The 25,334-nt window shown below is 42.5% G+C and overlaps 1 protein-coding gene across 2 annotated transcripts in view; it reads left to right on the top strand.

Moving 5' to 3' along the window:
- The window catches only part of LOC115145309 (kinesin-associated protein 3-like), a 54,447-nt gene that overhangs the window by 5,504 nt on the left and 23,609 nt on the right, over positions 1–25,334 (top strand). For both annotated transcript variants that reach the window (XM_029686781.2, XM_029686782.2), the window contains exons 4-10: positions 7,223–7,275; positions 7,433–7,574; positions 8,360–8,459; positions 8,941–9,065; positions 9,325–9,423; positions 9,620–9,798; positions 14,075–14,237. In XM_029686781.2, the coding sequence (XP_029542641.1) occupies positions 7,223–7,275; positions 7,433–7,574; positions 8,360–8,459; positions 8,941–9,065; positions 9,325–9,423; positions 9,620–9,798; positions 14,075–14,237 (861 nt within the window). The remainder of the gene's footprint in view (positions 1–7,222; positions 7,276–7,432; positions 7,575–8,359; positions 8,460–8,940; positions 9,066–9,324; positions 9,424–9,619; positions 9,799–14,074; positions 14,238–25,334) is intronic.

The raw sequence follows: 25,334 nt of genomic DNA, 5'->3' as shown, positions 1-25,334 counted from the left end.
TGTATGTAATGGCACGGTGAGGGGGGTGACTTCCTTTACTCTGACAATCTGTACACAGGCTAACCTCATTTTCCACATCCTGGTCTATCTTTGGCCACCAGACGTATCTGGATGTGACTGGTGCAACCACTTCAGTAGCAGTCCCCGCTACTGAGAACTACACTTGAATCCCACAGAATACATCCATCTCAAACACTCAAAACCAAGCAGTGAGCGTAGTAAGGCATGATCTGAGGCTCTGTCACTGTAGCGCATCCTTTCAGGATAAATTCATGCACTTGTGATAGTGTCACATCCTTTGAAGTCCATTGCCTGATTTTGTGCTGTGTTCACCGGTGCATCATCCGACACATTGATCATCAAGACTTGGTTCTTTTCTACTTCCTGGGTCGATGATTTCTGGAACGGTAGCATACTCCGAGCATCAGCATTCTCATGGTATCTACCTGGCTTCTGTACTCGATGGCCCTGGGCCACACAGCCCAACGTTGAACTCTTGGAGAGACCATTTGTGGTACTGGCTTTTGTTCATGGAACAGAGAGATCAGAGGCTTATGGTCGGTCACAATAGTGAATGTTACCCCGTATAAGTACTTGTGGAATCTCTGTATTCCGAATATGATAGCCAGCTGAGAGTACTTTTTGTCCGCTGGCAACAACACGGCATATGGAACTGATCTTGGCCAATATAATCTGGGAGCAGCATCTGGAGCAACATGAATGGTAGCTTGGACCCCTTTCAATGTCCCTAGCGCTTTGAAAAAACAGTCATGCTTTGAAAGCACCTGTTGCGGTGTCAATGTCTCTGTGGTGACATGTTTGATTTCATCCCAGTTCAATTTTATTTCCTCCAACCACCATCTCCCTATTCATCTGGGGCCAGTACCTTCCGCTATTAAGAGAGGCCGACTTTTATTTTGTCCTTGATATTCCACCTGAACATCAGCAACTCCAATCCCAGTTTTTTCCCCCCTCCCCTGTGTACGTTTTTGAGTTTAATGGGCATGTTCTTTCTGTTTGTCAACTTCACCTTTTTTCCACTTCTCATTGAATTGGGACCCGTTCATCAGTGTGACGCTACATCCTGTGTCTATTTCAAACGGTACCTTAAATCCATTTTTCCCATTTCCACAATAAAAGGCTTCACCTTTTTCATATTCGCCCCCTGTACACTGTACATTGAGAGCGCTTGCTCTCTGCGTCTGCGCAATCACTTTCTATTACTTAATTTGAGCGGTAGTTAGAGCTCCGCTATTCTGTTTTCTTCTGTTCATTTTATTTTAAGTAGCCCGTAGCTTTTTCTAATTGTGGCACGCCCTCGCAATGTGTCATATTAGCCAACATGCGTAAAACTTTTCATGTTTGAATTTACATTCAAACGCTTTGTGTTTGCCTTTGCAACTATACCATTCTCTATTAACCGGAGGGGCTGCCCCGCGGCTTTCCCTTCTTTGAAACTCTGCGAGCTCAGAGCTGCTCTCCTTTACTGTATGGCATGCAGTTGCACCCCTTGCCTGCAAATCCAGTGCATTTCTATTCACAGACTCCATGGCCTGAGCCAGTTTGAGTGTATTCTCAAACATGAGATTAGGCTCTGATAACAAGCATATTTGTATCCTGTCGTCAGTAATCCCACACACCAGCTTAATTATAATATAATAAACACACAGAAATACGGGCCTTAGGTCATTAATATGGTCAAATCCGGAAACTATCATTTCGAAAACAAAACATTTATTCTCTCAGTGAAATAGGGAACTGGGTGTCATCCCTCAGTCTAAATATTGCTGTTACCTTGCACAACCTTCAATGTTATGTCATAATTATGTAAAATTCTGGCATTAATTACGGTCTTGTTTAGGAAGAAATGGTCTTCAAACAGTTTGCAACGAGCCAGGCGGCCCAAACTGCTGCATATACCCTGACTGCTTGCACAGAACGCAAGAGTAGTGACACAATTTCCCTATTTATATCGCCTGCTAACATGAATGTCTTTTAACTAAATATGGAGGTTTAAAAACATATACTTGTGTATTTATTTTAAGAAAGACATTGATGTTTATGGTTAGGTACATTGGTGCAACAACAGTGCTTTTCCGTGAATGTGCTTGTTAAATCATCACCTGTTTTGGCGAAGTAGGCTGTTATCCGATGATAAATTAACAGGCACTGCAATGATTATTTGCACCGCAGGACAAGCTAGTTAAACTAATAATATTATCAACCATGTGTAGTTAACTAGTGATTATGTTAAGTTGTTTTTATCAGATACATTTAATTTTCGCTAGCAACTTAACTTGGCTCATTGCTGCACTCGCGTAACAGGTGGTCAGCCTGCCACGCAGTCTACCCGTGGAGTGCAATGTAATCGGCCATATTCAGCGTCAAAAAATGCTGTCTGCCGATTGTTATGAAACTTGAAATCGGCCCTAATTAATCAGCCATGCTGGTCGACCTCAGGTAGGAATATTGCAAAAATATGATCAATGGCTCATTTGAGAGAAGACAACCTACCGGCCCGTATTGACATCTGACATACAGTACCAGTCAAAGGTTTGGACACACCTACTCATTCCAGAGTTTTTTTCTTTATTTTTTAAACTATTTTCTACATTGTAGAATAATAGTGAAGACATCAAAACCTATGAAATAACACATATGGAATCATAAAGTAACTAAAAAGTGTTATATAAAACATATTTTGATTTATTTATGAGATTCTTCAAAGTTTCTGCCCTTTGCCTTGAGAGCTTTGCACACTCTTAGCATTCTCTCAACCAGGTTCACCTGTAATACTTTTCCAACAGTCTTAAAGGAGTTCCTACATATGCTTAGCACTTGTTGGCTTCTTTTCCTTCACTCTGCGGTCCAACTCATCCCAAACCATCTCAATGGGCTTGAGGCCGGGTGATTGTGGAGGTCAGGTTATCTGATGCAGCACTCCTTCACTCTCCTTCTTGGTCAAATAGCCCTTACACAGCCTGGAGGTGTGTTGTGTTATTTTCCTGTTGAAAAACAAATGATAGTCCCTCTAAGCGCAAATGAGATGGGATGGCATATCGCTCCAGAATGCTGTGGTAACCTTGCTGGTTAAGTGTGCATTGAATTCTAATTCTATTGAAGTCACTGACAGTGTCACCAGCAAAGCACCCCCATACCATCACACCTCCTCCATGCTTCACGGTGGGGACCATACATGTGGAGATCATCCGTTCACCTATTCTGCGTCTCACATAGACATGGCGGTTGGGACCAAAAATCTCATTCTTTGCAGCAATTCGACCATTAAGGCCTGATTCACGCCGTGTCATCTGAACAGTTGATGTTTACATGTCTCAGTTACTTGAACTCTGAAGCATTTATTTGGGCTGCAATTTCTGAGGTAACTCTGGGTCTTCCTTTCCTGTGGTGGTCCTCATGAGAGCCAGTTTCATCATTGCGCTTGATGTTGAAGTGCAGTCGCAAAAACCAAAGTTGTTGACATTTTCCGGATTGACTGACCTTCATGTCTTAAAGTAATGGTGGACTCTCGTTTCTCTTTGCTTATTTGAGCTGTTTTTGCCATAATATGGACTTGGTCTTTTACCAAATAGAGCTATCTTGTATATATCAAATATTTTATTTGTCACATGTGTGCCGAATACAACAGGTGTAGAATTACAGTGAAATGCTTACTCACAAGCCCTTAACCAACAATTCTGTAAGAAGTTTTAAGAACAAAAAAAAGTTTAGTAAAAAATTAGAAATAAAAGTAACATAATTAAACATCAGCAGTAAAATAACAATAGCGAGGCTATATACAGTTGAAGTCGGAATTTTACATACACCTTAGCCAAATACATTTAAACTCAGTTTTTCACAATTCCTGACATTAAATCCTAATAACAATTCCCTGTCTTGGGTGAGTTAGGATCACCACTTTATTTTAAGAATGTGAAATGTCAAAATAATAGTAGAGTGATTTATTTCAACTTTAATTTCTTTCATCAAATTCACAGTGGGTACGAAGTTTACATGCTACCAAATACAAATTTAGTGTTTTGCCTTTAAATTGTTCAACTTGGGTCAAATGTTCGGGTAGCCTTCCACAAGCTTCCCACAATAAGTTGGGTGAATTTTGGTCCATTCCTCCTGACAGAGCTGGTGTAACTGAGTCAGATTTGTAGGCCTCCTTGCTTGCACATGTTTTTTCAGTTCTGCACACACATTCTCTACATTTTCTACAGGATTGAGGTCAGAGTTTTGTGATGGCCACTCCAATACTTTGTTGTCCTTAAGCCATTTTGCCACAACTTTGGAAGTGTACTTGGGATCATTGTCCATTTGGAAGACCCATTTGCAACCAAGCTTTGACTTCCTGACTGATGTCTTGAGATGTTGCTTCAATACATTCACATAATTTTCCTTTCCTCGAGATGCCATCTATTTTGTGAAGTGCACCAGTCCCTCCTGCAGCCAACCACCTGATTCCTCCAGCATCTTCACAAGGTCTTTTGCAATTGTTCTGGGATTGATTTGCAATTTTCGTACCAAAGTACATTTAACTTTAGGAGACCAAACGCTGTCTTTTTCCTGAGCGGTATGACAGCTGCATGGTCCCATGGTGTTTATACTTGCATACTATTGTTGGTACAGATGAACGTGGCGTTTGGAAATTGCTCCCTTGGATGAACCAGACTTGTGGAGATCTACAATTTGTTTTGAGGTCTTGGCTGATTCCTTTTGATTTTCCCATGATGTCAAGCAAAGAGGCACTGCGTTTGAAGGTAGGCCTTGAAATACCTCCAATTGACTCAAATGATGTCAATTAGGCTATCAGAAGCTTCTAAAGCTATGACATACTTTTCTGGAATTTTCCAAGCTGTTTAAAGGCACAGTCAACCTAGTGTATGTAAACTTCTGATCCACTGGAATTGTGATACAGTGAAATAACCTGTCTGTAAACAATTGTTGGAAAAATGACTTGTCATGCACAAAGTAGATGTCCCAACCGACTTGCCAAAACTATAGTTTGTTAACAAGACCTTTGTGGAGTGGTTGAAAAACAATTTTTAATGACTCCAACCTAAGTGTATGTAAACTTCCGACTTCAACTGTACAGGAGGCACTGGTAGAGTCGGTGTGCGGGGGCACCGGTTAGTCGAGGACCGGTTAGTATACCACCTAGGGCTGTGCGGTATACCGGTATTGATGCAGGGACTAGTTTGGGTTTTATTTCTATACTGGGATTTGAATGTTTGGTTTGTTAAATGTGATACGACATGTGTAAAGTCTGTTTTTATAGTTTACTAAGCTACTTGAGTCATATCTTAACGCTCTTTCTCTCTGTGCCACTTTCCACACAGTTCTAGCCACGCCCCCTGTCACTCAAGGAGCGCATTTGATGTTCCTCAACCAGGATACACTTGCCTTCAGTCTGCATGGTCAATGCAGCACATGCAACAATGTTGATGACAATAATGCTGTTTTAATATAAATCCACTAGCGTTCTATAATGACACTATTAGTTTTTGTTTCTTACATCAGCAAACAGCTAGCTTGCAAGTTACCCTAAATCTTGAGACGCTAGTTGTTAGCCGCTAATGCTAATAGCATTATGTACTGAGTAATAGCAAACATAGCCAGCTAATACAGCCTGATAATACCAGTGATGGTGTAGACCAAAATCAGCATGTTGTTTGAGCAACAGTATCTTCTAAATCAAAGAGGAATATGCAAAGCAAGAAAGTTAGCTACATGAACTAGCTAAGAGAGAACATGCAAAGTAACCAAAGCTTATAGGGTCCCCTAGGAAACACTTATCAACACTTTAGTTCCTACCCTGTCACAATAACTCCTCCCTGGCATTTTAATTCGTTGTCATCTCAAACTACACTGTATTCAAAGTGCCCACTATTATATTCTAACTGTAGAATTAGAATAGTCAATCTATTTCCATGTTTCCAACAGTTTTGCTCTTATTCGCAAGTCAAATTGCAATTGCAACATTTGGTTAAAAATAAGTCCTAGATTATTTGCGCATATCGTGCAGCCCTACGTGGCAGTGTGGGAATGATCTCAATTGAACAGTGGTGTAAAGTACTTAAGTAAAAATACTTTCAAGTGCTACTTATGTCAATTTTTTTTGGTATCTGTACTTTACTATTTTTTATTTTTGACTACTTTTACTTCACTACATTCCAAAAGAAAATACTGTACTTTTTACAACATACATTTTTCCTGACACCTAAACATACTCGTTACATAATGAATTTTTGGTAGGACAGGAAAATGGTCCATTTCACGCACTTGTCAAGAGAACATCACTGGTAATCTACTGCCTCTGATCTGGAGGACTCACTAAACACATGCCTTGTTTGTAAATTATGTCTGAGTGTTGGAGTGTGCCCCTGGCTAGCTGTAAATTAAAAAAAAAAAGAAGAAAATGTTTTTTACTTTTGATACTTAAGTATATTTAAAACCAAATACTTTTAGACTTTTACTCAAGTATTTTACTGGGTGACTTTCGTGTTCTATTAACAAATCTTTACTTCTACTCAAGTATGACAATTTGGTACTTTTTCCACCACTGCAGTTGAGTGCAGGAAATGCATAAATTATAAAAGTGCTGAAATTGAATATATGTGTTGCCACCCTAGGATCACTCACAACTCATAAAGCAAATGTAGAACATGTGTTATTAAAATACAGTAAAAAAAAAAGAAATACCATGATATAATATTTTGGCCATATCACCCAGCCCTACCATGTCACAACACAACTGATTAAATGCATTCCAGAAATTATTTTTTAATTTTTAACACCTGTTAATTGAAATGCATTCCATGTGACTACCTCATGAAGCTGGTTGAGAGAATGCCAAGAGTGTGCACAGCTGTCATCAAGGCAGAGGGTGGCTACTTTGAAGAATCTCTAATGTAAAATATATTTATTTAACACTTTTTTTTTCTTTTTCTACATGATTCCATGTGTTATTTCATAGTTTTGATGTCTTCCCTATTATTCTACAATGTGGAAAATAGTAAAAAATAAAGAAAAACCCTTGAATGAGTAGGTGTGGGAGACTGTTTGAATCCGTGCAGTATAGAAACATAAGTATTTCGCTGCACCTGCGATATCTGCAAAATACAGTATGTGTACTTGACCAATAAAAGTTGGTTCATTGTGTAAATACACCTTTATCATGCTTACTAGTGCACATGCTGTCCTGTCCTCCTCACAGACAAACGAGAGAAACACCCGCCGAGAGACCTCGCACCATTTGAGGGGATGGAGGTAAGCAGAGCATCTTCAAAATTGTGTACGTGTCTGACTGTGTGTCTGTTCGTGTCCAAGTCTGTTTCTGTGTGTTTTGTAGCATGATTATCACTGTGTTATGTCTATGATTTTTAACCCCCGCCATTCCTCACCTATAGTATATCTCTGTTCTCAGCTGGATGAGGAGGCCAATATCAACAGGATAGATCACTATGTGGAGCTGCTGTATGAGGACATCCCAGAGAAGGTCAGGGGTGCCACCCTCATCCTCCATCTCGCCCGCAACCCAGACAACCTGGAGGAGCTCCTGCAGAATGGTATGTTCCTTCCCCATCTGTCACAATGCTACGTTCCAGAGAATGCTACGTTCATCTTCTCTGTTCTGCTGGGTGTTTAAAAGCTGTACAGGCCAGGCTAGACAAACTCTATTGTCATTGGTTGATATAATCCACAGACTCTCACCAGCCCATCCCGTTCATAAGAAAACACAGCCTAGCACTAGTCCTTCCTATTCCCCTCCCTGACGACAGAGCTGTTTTCTCTCACAACAGCACAGGGTCCTCGTCCATTACAGCTGTCAAATGATGGCATGGCTTCATTTTGTAACTGTCACTATGCATCACAGGCTCACTTTGTCTGTCGTAAAGGATCACATGGTCAGACGGTGATAACGGTAGAACGTGCATGTGAACCATGAGACCTCGGGTCAGTGAGGAAAGTGGAGATGGCCAGGGGAAATGGAACAATGTGATGTGTATCTTTACAATGAAGATCACCCATAGCTCAAGCCATGGGAGCCTGGAACCCTTTACATTCCCCCAGATTCCTTACCTTAAACTCCCACCCCAAGCTGACAGTCATCTCCATGCTAGACTCTTTGCACTACCTGCCCACCTCCACCCCAACTGCATACTTCCCTTTCAAATCCTAACATACTTCAAATAATCCCCCTCCTATTCCTCAATCACCCCCCCCCCCACACACACACACACATCATAAATATATATATATAAATATATCACTTTCCTCACTCTCTCTCTCTCTCTCTTCCCACCTCTCTCTTGCTTTCTCTCTGACCTGTGTGGTGTCTGCTGCTCATCAGAGACGGCCCTGGGAGCCCTGGCCAGAGTTCTGCGGGAAGACTGGAAACAGAGCGTTGACCTGGCAACCACCATCATCTACGTCTTCTTTTGCTTCTCCAGGTATACAACTCCCTCTCTCACTCGCCAGAACCTCTTTTGTTTTCATGTTCTGCTCTCTCTCATTCTGACAGCAATCACATAACTATGACAACATATGACAAAACCTTACTTTTGAGGAAACACTAATTACCCTTGATAGAATTGGAAATAAAATACTTGTCGAGCGATTTGAGTTGTGAGAGGATCTACGTAGTTCTGAGAACTGATAGTCCTTCTTGGCCCCGCTCCGTGGCAGAGCTGTTTTGGTTTTGAAATTATTTGGTTTGTGTCTGGCTGATTAGTAGGAGATGAGACATACTGTTTTACTCAATCTTTCTTGTCCTTTTTTTTGCAGTTGACTTTTGGACTAAGCTCTCAGCTGATAGGATCATTTCAATCTGAGCACCCGACTGTGCTACAAAAATAGGTGTTGCATAACGATGAACGAATGCACTTTTGGATAAGTGGAAGCCTTGTAAACCTTTTCTCTACCCTTCCCCAGTTTCTCCCAGTTCCATGGGCAGGTGACTCACTATAAGATCGGAGCCCTCTGTATGAACATAATTGAACATGAGCTGAAGAGGTACGACCTCTGGCAGGATGAACTGCAGAAGAAAGCGGCAGCCTATATCCTTCAGCTGAAGTCAAAGGTCACCTAAATTATGTTACATACCTTGCTGCTTGATTTTATTTTATTTTATTTTATTTTATTAGGATCCCCATTAGCCGACGCCAATGGCGACAGCTAGTCTTACTGGGGTCCGACACATAACAGAAACAACATAGACAGAGGGTCAATGCCTCAGTGCCGACTGATTATAAAACACGACTATATAGTGAGTTCATTGGTTCAATACAGCAACACTCCTTCCTTGACTGATCTCACGTGACAATGACCATAAGAACCAGAATGTGAAGAAGGAGCATGAGAAAGCCTTCAAGAAGTACCAAGGTCTACTGATCAAGCAGGAGCAGCTTCTACAAGGTACAGTAACTGTGTAGCACACTACCATGTCTAGCAGAGGGGTAGTGATGTTTGTTACAGACAGCACTATTAGTGCTTGATAATGCAGTGATGTAATTACATAGTAGTACCAACTACTTTGGTTATTACATAGTAATATCAAGTTGGATCACTATTTGATTCTACAGTCCCCCCTCCTCTCCCTATTGCTTTGCAGTGGCTCTGCACCTGTTGTTGAACCTTGCTGAGGACACGCGCACGGAGCTGAAGATGAGGAACAAGAACATCGTCCACACCTTGGTGAAGACCCTGGACCGGGAAGACGAGGAGCTGCTGGTGCTGGTGGTCTCCTTCCTCAAGAAGCTCAGTATCTTCCTGGAGAATAAGAATGACATGGTGAGAGAGGGAAAGATGGAGGGAGAGGGCCAGAGAAGAGGGAGGGATATAGGGAGAGGGGTACAGGAGCTGGTGGTCTCCTTCCTCAAGAAGCTCAGCATCTTCCTGGAAAGACATGGTGAGTGATGGAATGAGAGGAGAAGAGGGAGGGAGGGAGGGATGGATGGAGAGGAATTGCAACAAGGTGAGGAAAATACAGTGAGCTCAAAAGTATTGGGACAGTGACCCCTTTTTTGTTGTTTTGGCTCTACCCTAGCACTTCAGTTAAAGTGCAGACTGTCAGCTTTAATTTCAGGGTATTTTCATCCAAATCCCAGAAATGTTCCATAGGCACAAAAAGCTTATTTCTCTCAAATGTTGTGCGCATTTTGTTTTTACATCCCTGTTAGTGAGCTTTTCTCCTTTGCCAAGCTACTTCATCCTCCTGAAAGGTGTGGCATATCATTAAGCTGATTAAACAGCATGATCATTATACAGGTGTGCCTTGTGTTGGGGACAATAAAAGGCCACTCTGAAATGTGCAGTTTTGTCACACAACACAATGCCACAGATGTCTCAAGTTGAGGGAGCGTGAATTGGTATGCTAACTGCAGGAATGTCCACCAGAGAATGTTGCCAGAGAATTTCATGATAATTTCTCTATCATAACCGCCTTTAACGTAATTTTCGAAAATTTGACAGTACGTACAACTGCAGACCACATGTAATGAGGCCAGCCCAGGACCACCACATCCGGCTTCTTCACCTGCGGGATCGTTTGAGACTAGCCACTCGGACAGCTGATGAAACTGTGGGTTTGCACAACTGGAGAATTTCTGTACAAACTGTCAGAAAACGTCTCAGGGAAGCTCATCTGCATTCTCGTGGTCCTCACCAGTGTCTTGACCTGAGTTCTACATCGTAACTGACTTCAGTGGCCAAATGCTCACCTTCGATGGCTACTGGCACGCTAGAGTAGTGTGCTCTTCCCAGATGAATCCCGGTTTCAACTGTACCGGGAAGATGGCAGATGTGGGCGAGCGGTTTGCTGATGTCAATGTTTTGAACAGAGGGCCCCATGGTGGGGTTAGGGTATGGGCAGGTATAAGTTACGGACAACAAACAGAATTGCATTTTATCGATTGCAGTTTGAATGCACAGAGATACCGTGACAAGATCCTGAGGCCCATTGTCGTGCCATTCATCCGCCGCCATCACCTCATGTTTCAGCATGATAATTCACGGCCCAGTGTCACAAAGATTTCACGAAGATCACATTTCAAATTCTTATTTTCCACCATAATTTGCAAATAAATTCATTAAAAATCCTACAGTGATTTTCTGGATTTTTTTCTTCTCATTTTGTCTGTCATAGTTGAAGTGTACCTATGATGAAAATTACAGGCCTCTCTCATCTTTTTAAGTGGGAGAACTTGCACAATTGGTGGCTGACTAAATACTTTTTTCCCCACTGTATGTTTTTTATTATTCTTATCTGTGACCCGCAGATGCATATCTGTATTCCGTCATGTGAAATCCATAGATTATTAGGGCCTAATGAATTTATTTCAATTGACTGATTTCTTTGTATGAACTGTAACTCAGTCCAATGTTTTGAAATTGTTGCATGTTGCGTTTTATATTTTTGTTCAGTGTACATAGTCCCCTCATTGTAGGGGACAAACAGTATTGGGACAAGTTTACTTATGTGTATTAAAGTAGTCAAATGTTTAGCATTTTATCCAATGTTCCTTGCACACAATGATTACATTGGCGGCAGGGTAGTCTAGTGGTTAGAGCTTTGGACTAGTAACCGAAAGGTTGCAAGTTCGAATCCCTGAGCTGACAAGGTACAAATCTGACAGGCAGTTAACCCACTGTTCCTAGGCCCTCATTGAAAATACGAATTTGTTCTTAACTGACTTGACTTTTACCTTAAATAAAGGTAAAATAAATAAAGAATAAAAAACATCAAGCTTGTGACACTACAAACTTGTTGGATGCATTTGTTGCTTGTTTTGGTTGTGTTTCAGATTATTTTGTGCCCAATAGAAATGAATGGTAAAAATGCATTGTGTCATTTTGGAGTCATTTTTATTGTAAATATCATACCCCCTCCCCAAAATGCTAACCTCCCCTTTTGTAATGGTGAGAGGTTAGCATGTCTTGGTGTGATATTTGTGCATCTCACTTATTATTATTATTATTATTATTATTATTGATTAATTCAGGACTATCCATAGTCATGGTAGCACATTAATGTAGAAGTGTTTAGAAACATATTACATTCTTATTTACAATAAAAGTGACTACATTATTTACCATTCATTTCTATTGGGCACCAAATAATCAAACGCAACCAAAACAAACAGGAAATGCTTCCAACAAGTTTGTAGTCACAAACTTGATGTGATCATTGCGTGCTAGGAATATAGGACCAGATAAAGTTTGGACTGCTTTAATACACATATAGTGCATTCGGAAAGTATTCAGACCCCTTCCCTTTTTCCACATTTTGTTACGTTACAGCCTTATTCTAAAATGGATTCAATTACATTTTTCCCTCATCAATCTATCCACAATACCCGATTATGTACATTTTTGCAAATTTATAAAAAATAAAAACAAATAAGAACCCGTGGGTCGTGAATTATCATACTGAAACATGAGGTGATGGCGGCGGATGAACGGCACGACAATGGGCCTCAGGATCTTGTCACGGTATCTCTGCATTCAAACTGCAATCGATAAAATGCAATTCTGTTTGTTGTCCATAACTTATGCCTGCCCATACCCTGTTTTTGCTATGTCATTATGGGGTATTGTCTGTAGATTGATTGAGGGGGGAAACAATTTAATCAATTTTAGAATAAGGCTGTAACACAACAAAATGTGGAAAAAGTCTAGTGATCTTGATACTTTCTGAATGCACTGTAAGTGTGTGTATACCTGTTAGTCCCAAATGTTTTGGTCCCCTAAAATATGGGGGGGGGGGCTGGTTTTTCATATGGATGAAAATACCTTCAATGTAAAGCTGACAGTCTGCACTTTAACCTCAGTCATTGAATCATTTCAAATCTACAGTGCCGGAGTACAGAGGAAGAAACAACAAATGTATCGCTGTCCCAATACTTTTGAAGCTCACTGTACATACAAAGTCTCAGGTCCTCTGATTTACTGTAGATTGAGAATGTATAATAATAATATTATTTTGTGGTACTTGTGAAAGATTTCTACTAGTTTACATTTAGTTAGTTACTTTTGATGCCTTCTCTAGTACAGTTGTAGGACTTCAGTGATCATTGCTTTTACTTCCCTGTCTTACTGCAGTTCCCACCTGGATCCAATCTCAGCCAGTTTGTGTGCCTTTTATTAAAGCCAGACTGAGATAGGAACAGTTTTTTTTTCTTTGTTTCCTTTTAGTGTATCTTTGACTCTGATAAAATAACTCTTCGGGGTTCTTGCCCATTGTCTACATGAGTCCAGCAGAACAGGAGAGTAGTGCTCTCATCATGTTATTCACAGTGTATCACTTTATCTCAGGGGAAGGTTTTAGTTGCAGGCTGATTAGCTACAAAAAGATAATTGGTTAGCGATTTGTCATCCATTCTACTTATTCACACGTTTGTATTCAGCACCAGATAACAGTTGTAAGATGGCTTTAGAACTGTAATTGATTACTGTGCAGACACAATTTGTGTTGGTGTCAGTGGATTTCATTTTGAACACAGTAGCAGTGTAATTGACACACACACCCACACCTCCAGTCCCAGTGTGCAGGCCATATGGTTTGCTACTCTTCGTGGTGCCTTATAGACTGGTCCTTGATGCGTCTGCTCAACACTTGCACCTACCTGTCAACACTGCTTTCTCTTTACATTCAGGACAACATTCTTCCCAAATTATAAAATAAGTTGAATTCGTTTGAAGTAATTCATTGAATGAACGGAGTTAAAAATGAAATTGACCCCCAACACAGGTGAAGTCTGTGTTGTTGAAGTTGGTGCCGATAGAGATGACAGCTTCGCTTCTAGTCCTTAGGAAACTGTGCATAAGCATTTTGATACACTCGCAATAACATCTGCTAACCATGTGTATGTGACCAATAAAATGTGATTTGATTTGTCTGACGTCAAAGAAAGTATCATTTGTGGTCTCTCTGTTGCAGGAACGGGTATTGTGAGATTGGTTGTTGAAGTAGTGTGTGTATCGGTGCACATTTATATATTGGGTTGTGCTAAATGACTTGTTGACAATGTCTCCCTCGCGGTCTCCTCCTCTGTTCTCTGGTGTTCAGGCAGAGACATATGCTGTGGAGAAACTGGCCAGGCTGCTGCCCTGTAAGCATGAAGACCTACTGAACACTACGCTGCGCCTGCTCCTCAACCTCTCCTTTGACACAGGCCTCCGCAGCCAGACGGTCCAGGCTGGACTCATCCCCAAACTCTCCGCACTGCTAGGTACACTACTCAATGACACAACTGTGTATGTGTGTAATTGCCACCAGAGCCAGCGAGGCCTACTCCTGAAACTAGATCCTGTGTGTGACTGGTGTGTAAGCTCGTCCAGGGGGTCATGTGGCACGGCTGGGAGCATCTGTGATGGGCCTTTTTAAAATCTCTTCAGGGAGGTCGGGTAATGTGCATAATTAATATAATATATTTGTTAGAATAATACGCTGGGCCGTAGCATAAATTATGTTTTTGCAGGAGCTGGCCGGAAAGGCTGAGGGGATTTTTACTTTATGAATGAGACACGCACTTGTGCACGCACATGAGCGCACACGCATATGCACACACACATGATATGCAGGTGCATGCCAGTCCACGCTTAAGCTAAACATAGCTGAATACATTCCCTAACGTATGCATTTTTAACTTGAGATCAGATGTTTCCTATGAGGTGACGGTACAGAATGTTGTCTTATTTGAGGGTATTTCCATACATATCTGATTTACCGTTTAGAAATGAAAGCTCTTTAAAGCCTACATCTAGTCCCGCATTTGAAAATGTCATAAGTATTCGGACAAATTTAACTTAATAGTGTAAGTCACATATTCTAGCACGCAATGACTAAATCAAGCGTGACTCTACAAACATGTTGGATGCATTTGCAGTTTGTTTTGGTGGTGAATGGTGACTGGAGTAATTTTCTTTCTAAGTGAGTATATAAGATGTCTCTGTACACTTTCTTTCTAAGTGAGTATATAAGATGTCTCTGTACACATCTAAACCAATCCTAGTAATGCAGTGTTTTAAGAAAAATCAGGAATGGATCATGACTAATGATGAGAAAGTTTATTTAATTTAACTAGGCAAGTCAGTTAAGAGCACATTCTTATTTACAATGACGGCCTACCAGGGAACAGTGGGTTATCTTCCTTGTTCAGAGGCAGAACGACAGATTTTTACCTTGTCCGCTTGGGGATGCGATCCAGCAGCCTTTCGGTTACTGGCCCAACACTAGGCTACCTACTGGCCCAACACTAGGCTACCTACTGGCCCAACACTAGGCTACCTGCCGGTCCAAATGCAGGTGCATTGTTATCAATAATGAGGGAGATTAGCATTTTTGGGGGGGTGTATGTTCTTTGTCCCTCTAACTTTCTCATTCACCATTCATTGCTGATTATCCAGAATTAAGGTAGCATCCACATTCACGTAATGAATGTTCAAACATTTTCTATTCTTACTTGCAATAAAAGTGACACAAAAAAATGTCATTTTGGAGTCACTGTCTAAATTAGGGTTGCAAAGAGAGGGTATGTTACTCCCCAACCCGAGCACTCCGTTCTGCTACCTCTGGTCTCTTGGCCCTCCCACCCATATGGGAGGGCAGCTCCCACTCGGCCCAGTCGATGCTCTTCTCTGTCCTGGCACCAAAAATGTTGGAACAAGCTTCCCCTGAAGCTAGTCCCTGTTGAGTGACAACCTATGTAATTTCCTAGGTCATTGTTATCTATGCGCTGTTGAAAATGGTTGTTTAACGAAGACAACTCTCATCTGGCTGTACCTGCTGAATGGGGCTTACAATATATTTGATTTTGATTGTTAATTTTCATCTACAGCAATAGTTTTGCTATAAACAGGGTCTGTGGTCATTTTTAGATATACAGGGTAAAGTTGATTTATCATTTTATAACGAGGACAGCAATCACTTTTGCGAAGGCGCACAAAATAAGCTCACTCCGTAAAAACGTAATAACCATTTGATTTTTAGATGTGGGTGAAATCCTTTCTTGTGCTATACACTGAACACCTGCTCTTTCCATGACCTTAGACTGACCAGGTGAATGCTATGATTCCTTATTGATGTCACTTGTTAAATCTACTTCAATCATTGTAGATGAAGGGGAGGAGACAGGCTAAAGAAGGATTTTTAAGCTTTAAGACAATTGAGACACGGATTGTGTGTGTGCCATTCAGAGGGTGAATGGGCAAGACAACATATTTAAGTGCCTTTGAACGAGGTATGGTAGTAGGTGCCATCCGTACCAATTTGTGTTAAGAACTGCAACGCTTCTGGGTTTTTCACACTCAACAATTCCCCGTGTGTATCAAGAATGGTCCACCACCCAAAGGACATCCAGGCATCTTGACACAACTGTTGGACGCATTGGGTTCAACATGGGCCAGTGGTAACCGATGTGAAATGGCTAGCTTGTTAGCGGTGGTGCGCGCTAATAGCGTTTCAATCGGTGACTTCACTCGCTCTGAGACCTTGAAGTAGTTGTTCCCCTTGCTCTGCAAGGTCCTCTGCTTTTGTGGCGCGATGGGTAATGATGCTTCGAGGGTGGCTGTTGTCGATGTGTGCAGAGGGTCCCTGGTTTGAGCCCAGGTAGGGGCGAGGAGAGGGACGGAAGCTATACTGTTACACCAGCATCCCTGTGGAAAGCTTTCGACGCCCTGTAAAGTCCATGTCTGACGAATTGAGGCTGAGGGCCAAAGGGGGGGTGCAACTCAATATTAGGAAGGTGTTCTTAATGTTTTGTACGCTCATTCATTGACTGTTATTACTAGCTCAAATACTTAATCTGCAAAAATGACAAGTTAGTGGGTGATGGTGATTTCAGAACACTAGTGGAAGGGACTGAAAACAGGCTACATTTACCCCTTAATCTGATAGTGGTAGTGGGGTGGTAGAGGCCTAGTCTTCCTTATTGCTCAGGTGCCTAGATAGTACATACGCCATAGACATACATCACTTACACACACATACAAAATGTGCACACGCACAGAAGTCAGCCCAGACGGATACAGCTCAGAGAGCCCCAGCTCATAAGTACCATCAGCAGCAGATTTTAATTTAGAATTATTCTTTTTTTTTCACCTTTATTTAACCAGATGAGCTAGTTGAGAACAAGTTCTCATTTACAACTGCGACCTGGCCAAGATAAAGCAAAGCAGTGTGACACAAACAACAACAGAGTTACACATGGAATAAACAAGCATACAGTCAACACAATAGAAAAAAAAGGTCTATATACCGTGTGTGCAAATGGCGGGATGAGGTAAGACAGTTAATAGGCCATAGTAGCGAAGTAATTACAGTTTAGCAAATTAACACTGGAGTGATAGATGTGCAAGTTGAAATACTGGTGTGCAACAGAGCAGAAAAGTACATTAAAAAAAATATGGGGATGAGGTAGGTAGATTGGGTGGGCTATTTACAGATGGGCTATGTACAGCTGCAGCGATTGGTTAGCTGCTCAGATAGTTGATGTTTAAAGTTAGTGAGGGAAATATAAGTCTCCAGCTTCAGCGATTTTTGCAATTCTTTCCAGTCATTGGCAACAGAGAACTGGAAGGAAAGGCGGCGTTGGCTTTGGGGACGACCAGTGAGTTATACCTGCTGGAGTGCGTGCTATGGGTGGGTGTTGTTATTGTGACCAGTGATTGGAAGCATTGGGATAAGGCGGAGCTTTACCTAACATAGACTTTTATAGATGACCTGGAGCCAGTTGGTCTGGCGACGAATATGTAGCGAGGGCCAGCCGACTAGAGCATACAGGTTGCGGTGGTGGGTCGTCTAAGGGGCTTTGGTGACAAAACGGATGGCACTGTGATAGACTGCATCCAGTTTGCTGAGTAGTGTATTAAAAGCTATTTTGTAAATGACATCGCCGAAGTCGAGGACCGGTAGGATAGTCAGTTTTACGAGGGTATGTTTGGCGGTGTGAGTGAAGGAGGCTTTGTTGAGAAATAGGAAGCAGATTCTAGATTTAATTTTGGATTGGAGATATTTAATATGCGTCTGGAAGGAGTGTTTACAGTCTAGCCAGACTGAAAAGCATGCATTTTGTTTTACTAGCGTTTAAGAGCAGTTGGAGGCCACAGAAGGAGTGTTGTATGGCATTGAAGCCCGTTTGGAGGTTAGCCTGTTATGGCTGCATCCCTTTGTTCTCAATTTCGCCTGAAGACATACCCTAATCTAACTGCCTGTAGCTCACCCCCAGAGGCAAGGATAGGCATATTCTTGGTATCATTTGAATGGAAACATTCTGAAGTTTGTGGAAATGTTAATTGAATGTAGGAGAATATAACACAGTAGATCTGGTGGACGAAAAGAGAAAGAAAGAGCATACGTTTTCTGTTTTTTATTGTTGTAGCATCTTTCACATGTACTAGAATAGCCACACAGTCAGATAGGATACTGGAGATAATGATGGATAACACAAATGGTATAGAGAGAAATAGTCCTATAATTCCTATAATAACTACAATCTAAAACTTCTTACCTGGGAATATTGAAGTCTTATGTTAAAAGGAACCACCAGCTTTCATATGTTCTGAACAAGGAACTTAAACGTTAGCTTTCTTACATGGCACATATTGCACTTTTAATTTCTTCTCCAACACTTTGTTTTTGCATTATTTAAACCAAATTGAACACGTTTCATTATTTCTTTGAGGCTAAATTGATTTTATTGATGTATTATATTAAGTTAAAATAAGTGTTCATTCAGTATTGTTGTAATTGGTTTTTGGTCCGCCAATAAATCGGTATCGGCGTTGAAAAATCATAATCGGTCGACCTCTATTTGGGGTAGCCAGGAAGAAAGCATGGCCAGCTGTAGAGAAATGCTTATTGAAATTCTCGATTATCGTGGATTTATCAGTGGTGACAGTGTTACCTAGCCTCAGTGCAGTGGGCAGCTGGGAGGAGGTGCTCTTGTTCTCTCCATGGACTTTACTGTCCCAAAACTTTTTGGAGGTAGGAGCTACAGGATGCAAATTTATTTTTGAAAACGCTAGCCTTTGCTTTCCTGACTGACTGCGTGTATTGGTTCCTGATTTCCTTGAAAAGTTGCATATCGCCGGGACTATTCAATTTAGTGCAGTCCGCCACAGGATGTTTTTCTGCTGGTCGAGGGCTGTCAGGTCTGGAGTGAACCAAGGGCTATATCTGTTCTTAGTTCTACATTTTTTGAAAGGCGCAAGCTTATTTAAGATGGTGAGGAAATTACTTTTAAAGAACGACCAGGCATTCTCGACTGACGGGATGAGGTCAATATCCTTCAGGATACCCGGGCCAGGTAGATTAGAAAGGCCTGCTCGCAGAAGTGTTTTAGGGAGCATTTGACAGTGATGAGGGGTGGTCATTTGACCGCGGACCAATAGCAGATGCAGGCAGTGATCGCTGAGATCCTGATTGAAAAAAGCAGAGGTGTATTTGGAGGGCAAGTTGGTCAGGGTGATATCTATGAGGGTGCTCATGTTTAATTTGTTTGAGATTGAGGGCATATAGTTTAGATTGTAGGACTGCCGGGGTGTTAAGCATATCCCAGTTTAGGTCAGCTTGCAGAACGAACTCGGAAGATAGATGGGGTGCAATCATTTCACATATGGTGTCCAGAGCACACCTGGGAGCTGAGGGGGGTCTATAACAGGTGGCAACAGAGAGAGAGACTTATTTCTGGGGAGATTCGTTTTTAAAATTAGAAGCTCAAACTGTTTGGGCATAGACCTGGAAAGTATGACAGAACTTTGCAGGCTATCTCTAGTAGATTGCAACTCCTCCCCCTTTGGCAGTTCTATCTTGACGGAAAATGTTGTAGTTGGGGATGGAAATCTCAGAATTTTTGGTGGCCCTTCCTTAGCCAGGATTCAGACACGGCAAGGACATCAGGGTTGGCGGAGTGTGCTAAAGCAGTGAGTAAAACAAACTGATGTTAACATGCATGAAAGCAAGGCTTTTTCGGTTACAGAAGTCAACAAATGAGAGTGCCTGGGGACACGCAGGGCCTGGGTTAACCTCCACATCATCTGAGGAACAGAGGAGGAGTAGGATGAGGGTACGGCTAAAGGCTATCAAAACTGGTCGCCTAGTGCGTTGGGGACAGAATAAAAGGAGCAGATTTCTGGGCGTGGTAGAAAAGATTCAGGGCATAATGTACAGACGGGTGGGGTGCGGGTACAGTGGAGGTAAACCCAGGCACCGAGTGATGATAGAGAAGTTGCATCGCATCTCTGGACGGGCTAGTTATGCTGGGTGAGTATTATACCCTGATGAAGACAGCTTGGCTGTCGAAACGTTGGATATTACATTTTTGCATCTGAGCTCCTAGAGTGTGTGGCTCTCCTTTATTTTCATGCTGGGTGAGGTCATCACGTGTGGGAGGTGGGACAAAGGAGGTATCTGAGGCATGTTGAGTGTTACTTGGGGCTCCGCAGTAAACTAAGACAATAATAACTATCCTAAACAACAGTGTGCAAGGCATATTGACATTTGAGAGAGCCATAAAGCAATCACAGGTGTTGATTGGGAGAGCTAGCTAAGGCAACAATGGGTAAGACAACAACAGCTAATCAGCTAAGACAACAACAGGTAAAATGGTGATGAATGGGCAGAGAGGGTCGGGTTAACCAAATACAGGGCCTGAGTTGCGGCTGACAGATACAAAAAATAAACAAAATGGAGTACCGTGATTAATGAACAGTCCAGCAGGCATCAGCTATGTAGCCAAGTGATCATAGGGGTCCAGTGAACAGGGAAGCCGCGGGTATTCGTTACTATGCTAGCACACTGGAGGCACGGCGTTTACAGTTAGCAGGCCGGGGTAAGTAGAAGCGTCTGCTCTGACGTCCGGCGAAGGCCGGTTGAGAGCGTTAAGTCGGTGGACCAGTTGTTGTGGTACGGCGGGGCGCCGTGTCGACGAAGGGTCCAGACCAGATGGACGAAAGAGGTAGTTGTAGTAATTTTGTTTGGAAAAATGAATGTGTTTATGCAACAAATGTTAGTTTATCGCATCAAGCCGAATCGCATCAATTCATTCTCTAATCAAACCGAATCGCACCGAACTAAACTATCTTCCTGTATCGTATCGGAGCCTGTGTATCTAGATGCATATAGAATCGACTTGAAAGGGAAAGGTGCACATCCTTACTATACAGTGCATTCGGAAAGTATTCAGAGCCCTTGACTTGTCCAACATTTTGTTACCTTAACCTTATTCTAAAATGGATTAAATAGTTTTTTTCCCCTCATCAATCTACACACAATACCCCATAATGACAAAGCAAAAAAGGTTTTTAGAAATGTTTGTAAATAAAAAAACTGAATGTAACATTTACATAAGTGAGCCATGAAGTGCTTTGAAAGGCTGGTCATGGCTCACATCAACAACATCATGCCGAAAACCCTAGACCCACTCAAATTCGAATACCGCCCCAACCGAGCCACAGATGACGCAATCTCAATCACACGCCACACTGCTCTTTCCCACTTGGACAAAAGGAACACCTATGTGAGAATTCTGTTCATTGACTACAGCTCAGCGTTCAACACCATAGTACCCACAAAGGACCCTGGTACTAAACACCTCCCTCTGCAACTGGATCCTGGACATCCTGACGGTTCGCCCCCCGGGTGGTAAGGGTAGGCAACAACACATCTGCCACGCTGATCCTCAACACTGGGGCCCCTCAGGGGTGCATGCTTAGTTCCCTCTTGTACTCCCTGTTCACCCATGACTTTTTGTTTTTTAGATTTTTAGTTTATTTAGTAAATATTTTTTTAACTGTATTTCTTGAACTGGATTGTTGGTTAAGGACCTGTAAGTATTCATTTCACGATATTTGGCGCATGTGACAAATACAATTTGATTTGATTCAGACCCTTTACTCAGTACTTTGTTGAAGCACCTTTGGCAGCGATTACAGCCACGAGCCTTCTTGGGTATGACGCTACAAGCTTGGCACACCTGTATTTGGGGAGTTTCTCCCATTCCTCTCTGCAGATCCTCTCAAGCTCTGTCAAGTTGGGTGGGGAGCGTTGCTGCATAGCTATTTTTAAGGTCTCCAGAGACATTCGATCGGGTTTAAGTCCGGGCTCTGGCTGGGCCACTCAAGGACATTCAGGGACTTGTCCCGAAGAAACTCTTGCGTTGTCTTGGCTGTGTGCTTAGGGTCATTGTTCTGTTGGAAAGTGAACTTTCACCCCAGTCCTGAGTGCTCTGGAGCATGTTTTCATCAAGGATATCGCTGTACTTTGCTCCGTTTGTCTTTGCCTCGATCCTGACTAGTCTCCAAGTCCCTGCCGCTGAAAAACATCCCCACAGCGTGATGCTGCTCACACCATGCTTCACCTTAGGGATGGTGCCAGGTTTCTTCAGTCCAAATAGTTCAATCTTGGTTTCATCAGACCAGAGAAATCTTATTTCTCATTGTCTGAGAGTCTTTAGGTGCCTTTTGGCAAACTCCAAGTGAGATGTCATGTGCCTTTTACTGAGGGGCTTCCGTCTCGCTACCATAAAGGCCTGATTAGTGGAGTGGTGCAGAGATGGTTGTGCTTCTGGAAGGTTCTCCCATCTCTACAGAGGAACTCTAGAGCTCTATCAGAGTGACCATTGGGTTCTTGGTCACCTACCATTGCACAGTTTGGCTGGTGGGCCAACTCTAGGAAGAGTCTAGAGTCTTTTAAGAATGATGGTGGCCACTATGTTCTTGGGGACCTTCGATGCAGCAGAAAGTTTTTGGTACCCTTCCCCAGATCTGTGTCTTTACACAATCCTGTCTTGGAGCTCTACAGACAATTCCTTCAACCTCATGGCTCGGATTTTGCTCTGACATGCACTGTCAACTGTGGGACCTTATATAGACAGGTGTGTGCCTTTCCAAATCATGTCCAATCAATTGAATTTACCACAGGTGGACTCCAATCATGTTTAAGAAACATCAATGGACAACAACCTCTCCCTCAACGCGATCAAGACAAAGAAGGTGATTGTGGACTACAGGAAAAAGAGGACCGAGCATGCCCCCATTCTCATCGACAGGGCTGCAGTGGAGCAGGTTGAGAGCTTCTAGTTCCTTGGTGTCCACATCACCAGCAAACTAACGTGGTCCAAGCACACCAAGACAGTCGTGAAGAGGGCATGACAAAACCTATTCCCCCTCAGGAGATTGAAAAGATTTGGCATGGGTCCTCAGATCCTCAAAAGATTCTACAGCTGCACCATCGAGAGCATCCTGACTAGTTGCATCACTGCCTGGTATGGCAACTGCTCGGCCTCCGACCACAAGGCGCCTCAGAGGATAGCGCAAACGGCCCAGTACGTCACTGGGGCCAAGCTACCTGCCATCCAGGACCTATATACCAGGCGGTGTCAGAGGAAGGCCCTAAAAATTGTCAATGACCTGGTCATATTCTGTTCTCTCTGCTACCACATGGCAAGCGGTACCGGAGCGAAAAGTCTAGGTCCAAGAGGCTTCTAGCCCCCAGCCATAAGACTCCTGAACATCTAGCCAAATGGCTATTGAGACTATTTGTATTGCTCCCCCCTCCACACCACTGCCACTCTCTGTTGTCATCTATGCATAGTTACTTTAACAACTCTACCTACATGTACATACTACCTCAACTAACCGGTGCCCCCGAATATTGACTCTGTACCGGCACCCCCTTTTATATATTGTTATTTTTTACTGCTGCTCTTTAATTATTTGTTACTTTTATCTCTTGTTCTTATCTGAAAATGCACTGTTGGTTAGGGGCTCGTAAGTAAGCATTTGGCTGTAAGGTCTACCTGTTGTATTGTAATACCTGTTGTATTCGGCGCATGTGACTAATAAAATTTGATATCATTTAGAACGTGTTCCGGTGTGTTCGCTTGTATGATTCGCTCTCTCCAATTTCTTTTAAACGTTGGGCTACTGTTTCACAGTATGTGTTAGGGGTGTAAAGGACGTGCAAACTTTGCGAGGTGGAATTGAGGTACAGTGAAGGTGTTATGCTTAACCATCTGAAAGGGATGCACCATGAGACCCAAACCATTGCTGGCAGCAGTGCAGCTGCATAGTGAGTTCACTGGAAGTCTCACAGATCACCCCCCACCCCCCCAAAATGGCAGTTTAAACTTAAGAATCTTTTCCCATTTGTCACATCCCTAGTATGTGTGTGGGTGTTCAGTATGTGTGTCAGTGTGGTTTTCAAGCTGCGCATAATTGAAGTCCTCTTAATCATCCTATTGGCTCTGTCCTGTTTTCTGTGTAGAAGTACTGTCCAGAGATTTCCCTCTTATCTCCAGAGAGTACCACGTTTAACTCACAATTTACTCCAGAATCATTACATTTGGACAATTTCACAATGGACCTTTTCTTAGAAGCCATTTGATGTGCGTTATGGGTTTTCTCTTTGAAGACTGAACCAGTACTCTTATTTACTCAGTAAATTGCACTAACAGAATAGTATACTGTCCATAGAACTGCCACAGGCGCCACTAATGCATGGTGGTATGATTTTATGAAGGTTGGGTGGTTTTAAATCAGAGCAGGGTGTAATTGGAGTTTAGCTCTTTCACGAACTGCCCCTGAACACTCAAGTTAATTGTTAACGGCTCTCCAGTCTTTTTTTTCAGTGGGGTTCTAGTGGTGTTTAGAACATTTAATGGGGTCTCTCTCCTTCCCCATAAAGGATCCTCCATGTTCCTACCGGTGTAGTGAGGGACTTTTCCAGGTCAGGCGGGGGGGGGGAGAGAGAGAGAGCTCATGTGAGGCAACAAGTGTGTGAGCGTATGTGTTAAGGTATAGGTTGAGGGCTCCACTAATGAGAAGCACGTGTGGGCCAATCACAGCACTGCAAGGGCCTGAGCAGTGTACCTTTAACTTATTAAAGGCAGTAAAATTGATGCTTCCTCCTGTTTTCCCAATTAAACCTCCAAGACGTTTATTTTCTCTTGTTTCCAGGGGTTCGGTGAGCACATCTGGTGCCAGTAGGCTACTACTGTATGTGATAAGGCTGCTTGCCCTGCATGGTCACTGACCACTGGTTAGGTTGGGACTAGTTCGAACTGGACTGGGTCGGTCTGGTCTGTCAGATCTGTGGTCCTTCATCACCCTAGTTCTTACCCAGTGTGGTCGGTCACTGCAGTCACTCTCCCTCTAGAAACTGGTGTTCATGAAACAAGGTCCTAGGCCCTCAAACACCTAACCCCATGATGTTGGTGAGCTGCATCTGGAGCGTCCTGCAGTCACCCTGCAGTGGTTTGGGTCAAACTCATAAACACTCAGAGAGCTGCCTGACAGATTAACACTGAATCATAGTCAGAGCCATGTTC

This window comes from Oncorhynchus nerka, linkage group LG17 (assembly GCF_034236695.1).
Source record: "Oncorhynchus nerka isolate Pitt River linkage group LG17, Oner_Uvic_2.0, whole genome shotgun sequence".
In the NCBI taxonomy this organism is placed as follows: Eukaryota; Metazoa; Chordata; class Actinopteri; order Salmoniformes; family Salmonidae; genus Oncorhynchus; species Oncorhynchus nerka.
Note: the sequence above shows the minus strand (reverse complement) of the source record. Positions and strands in the feature narration are given on the sequence as shown.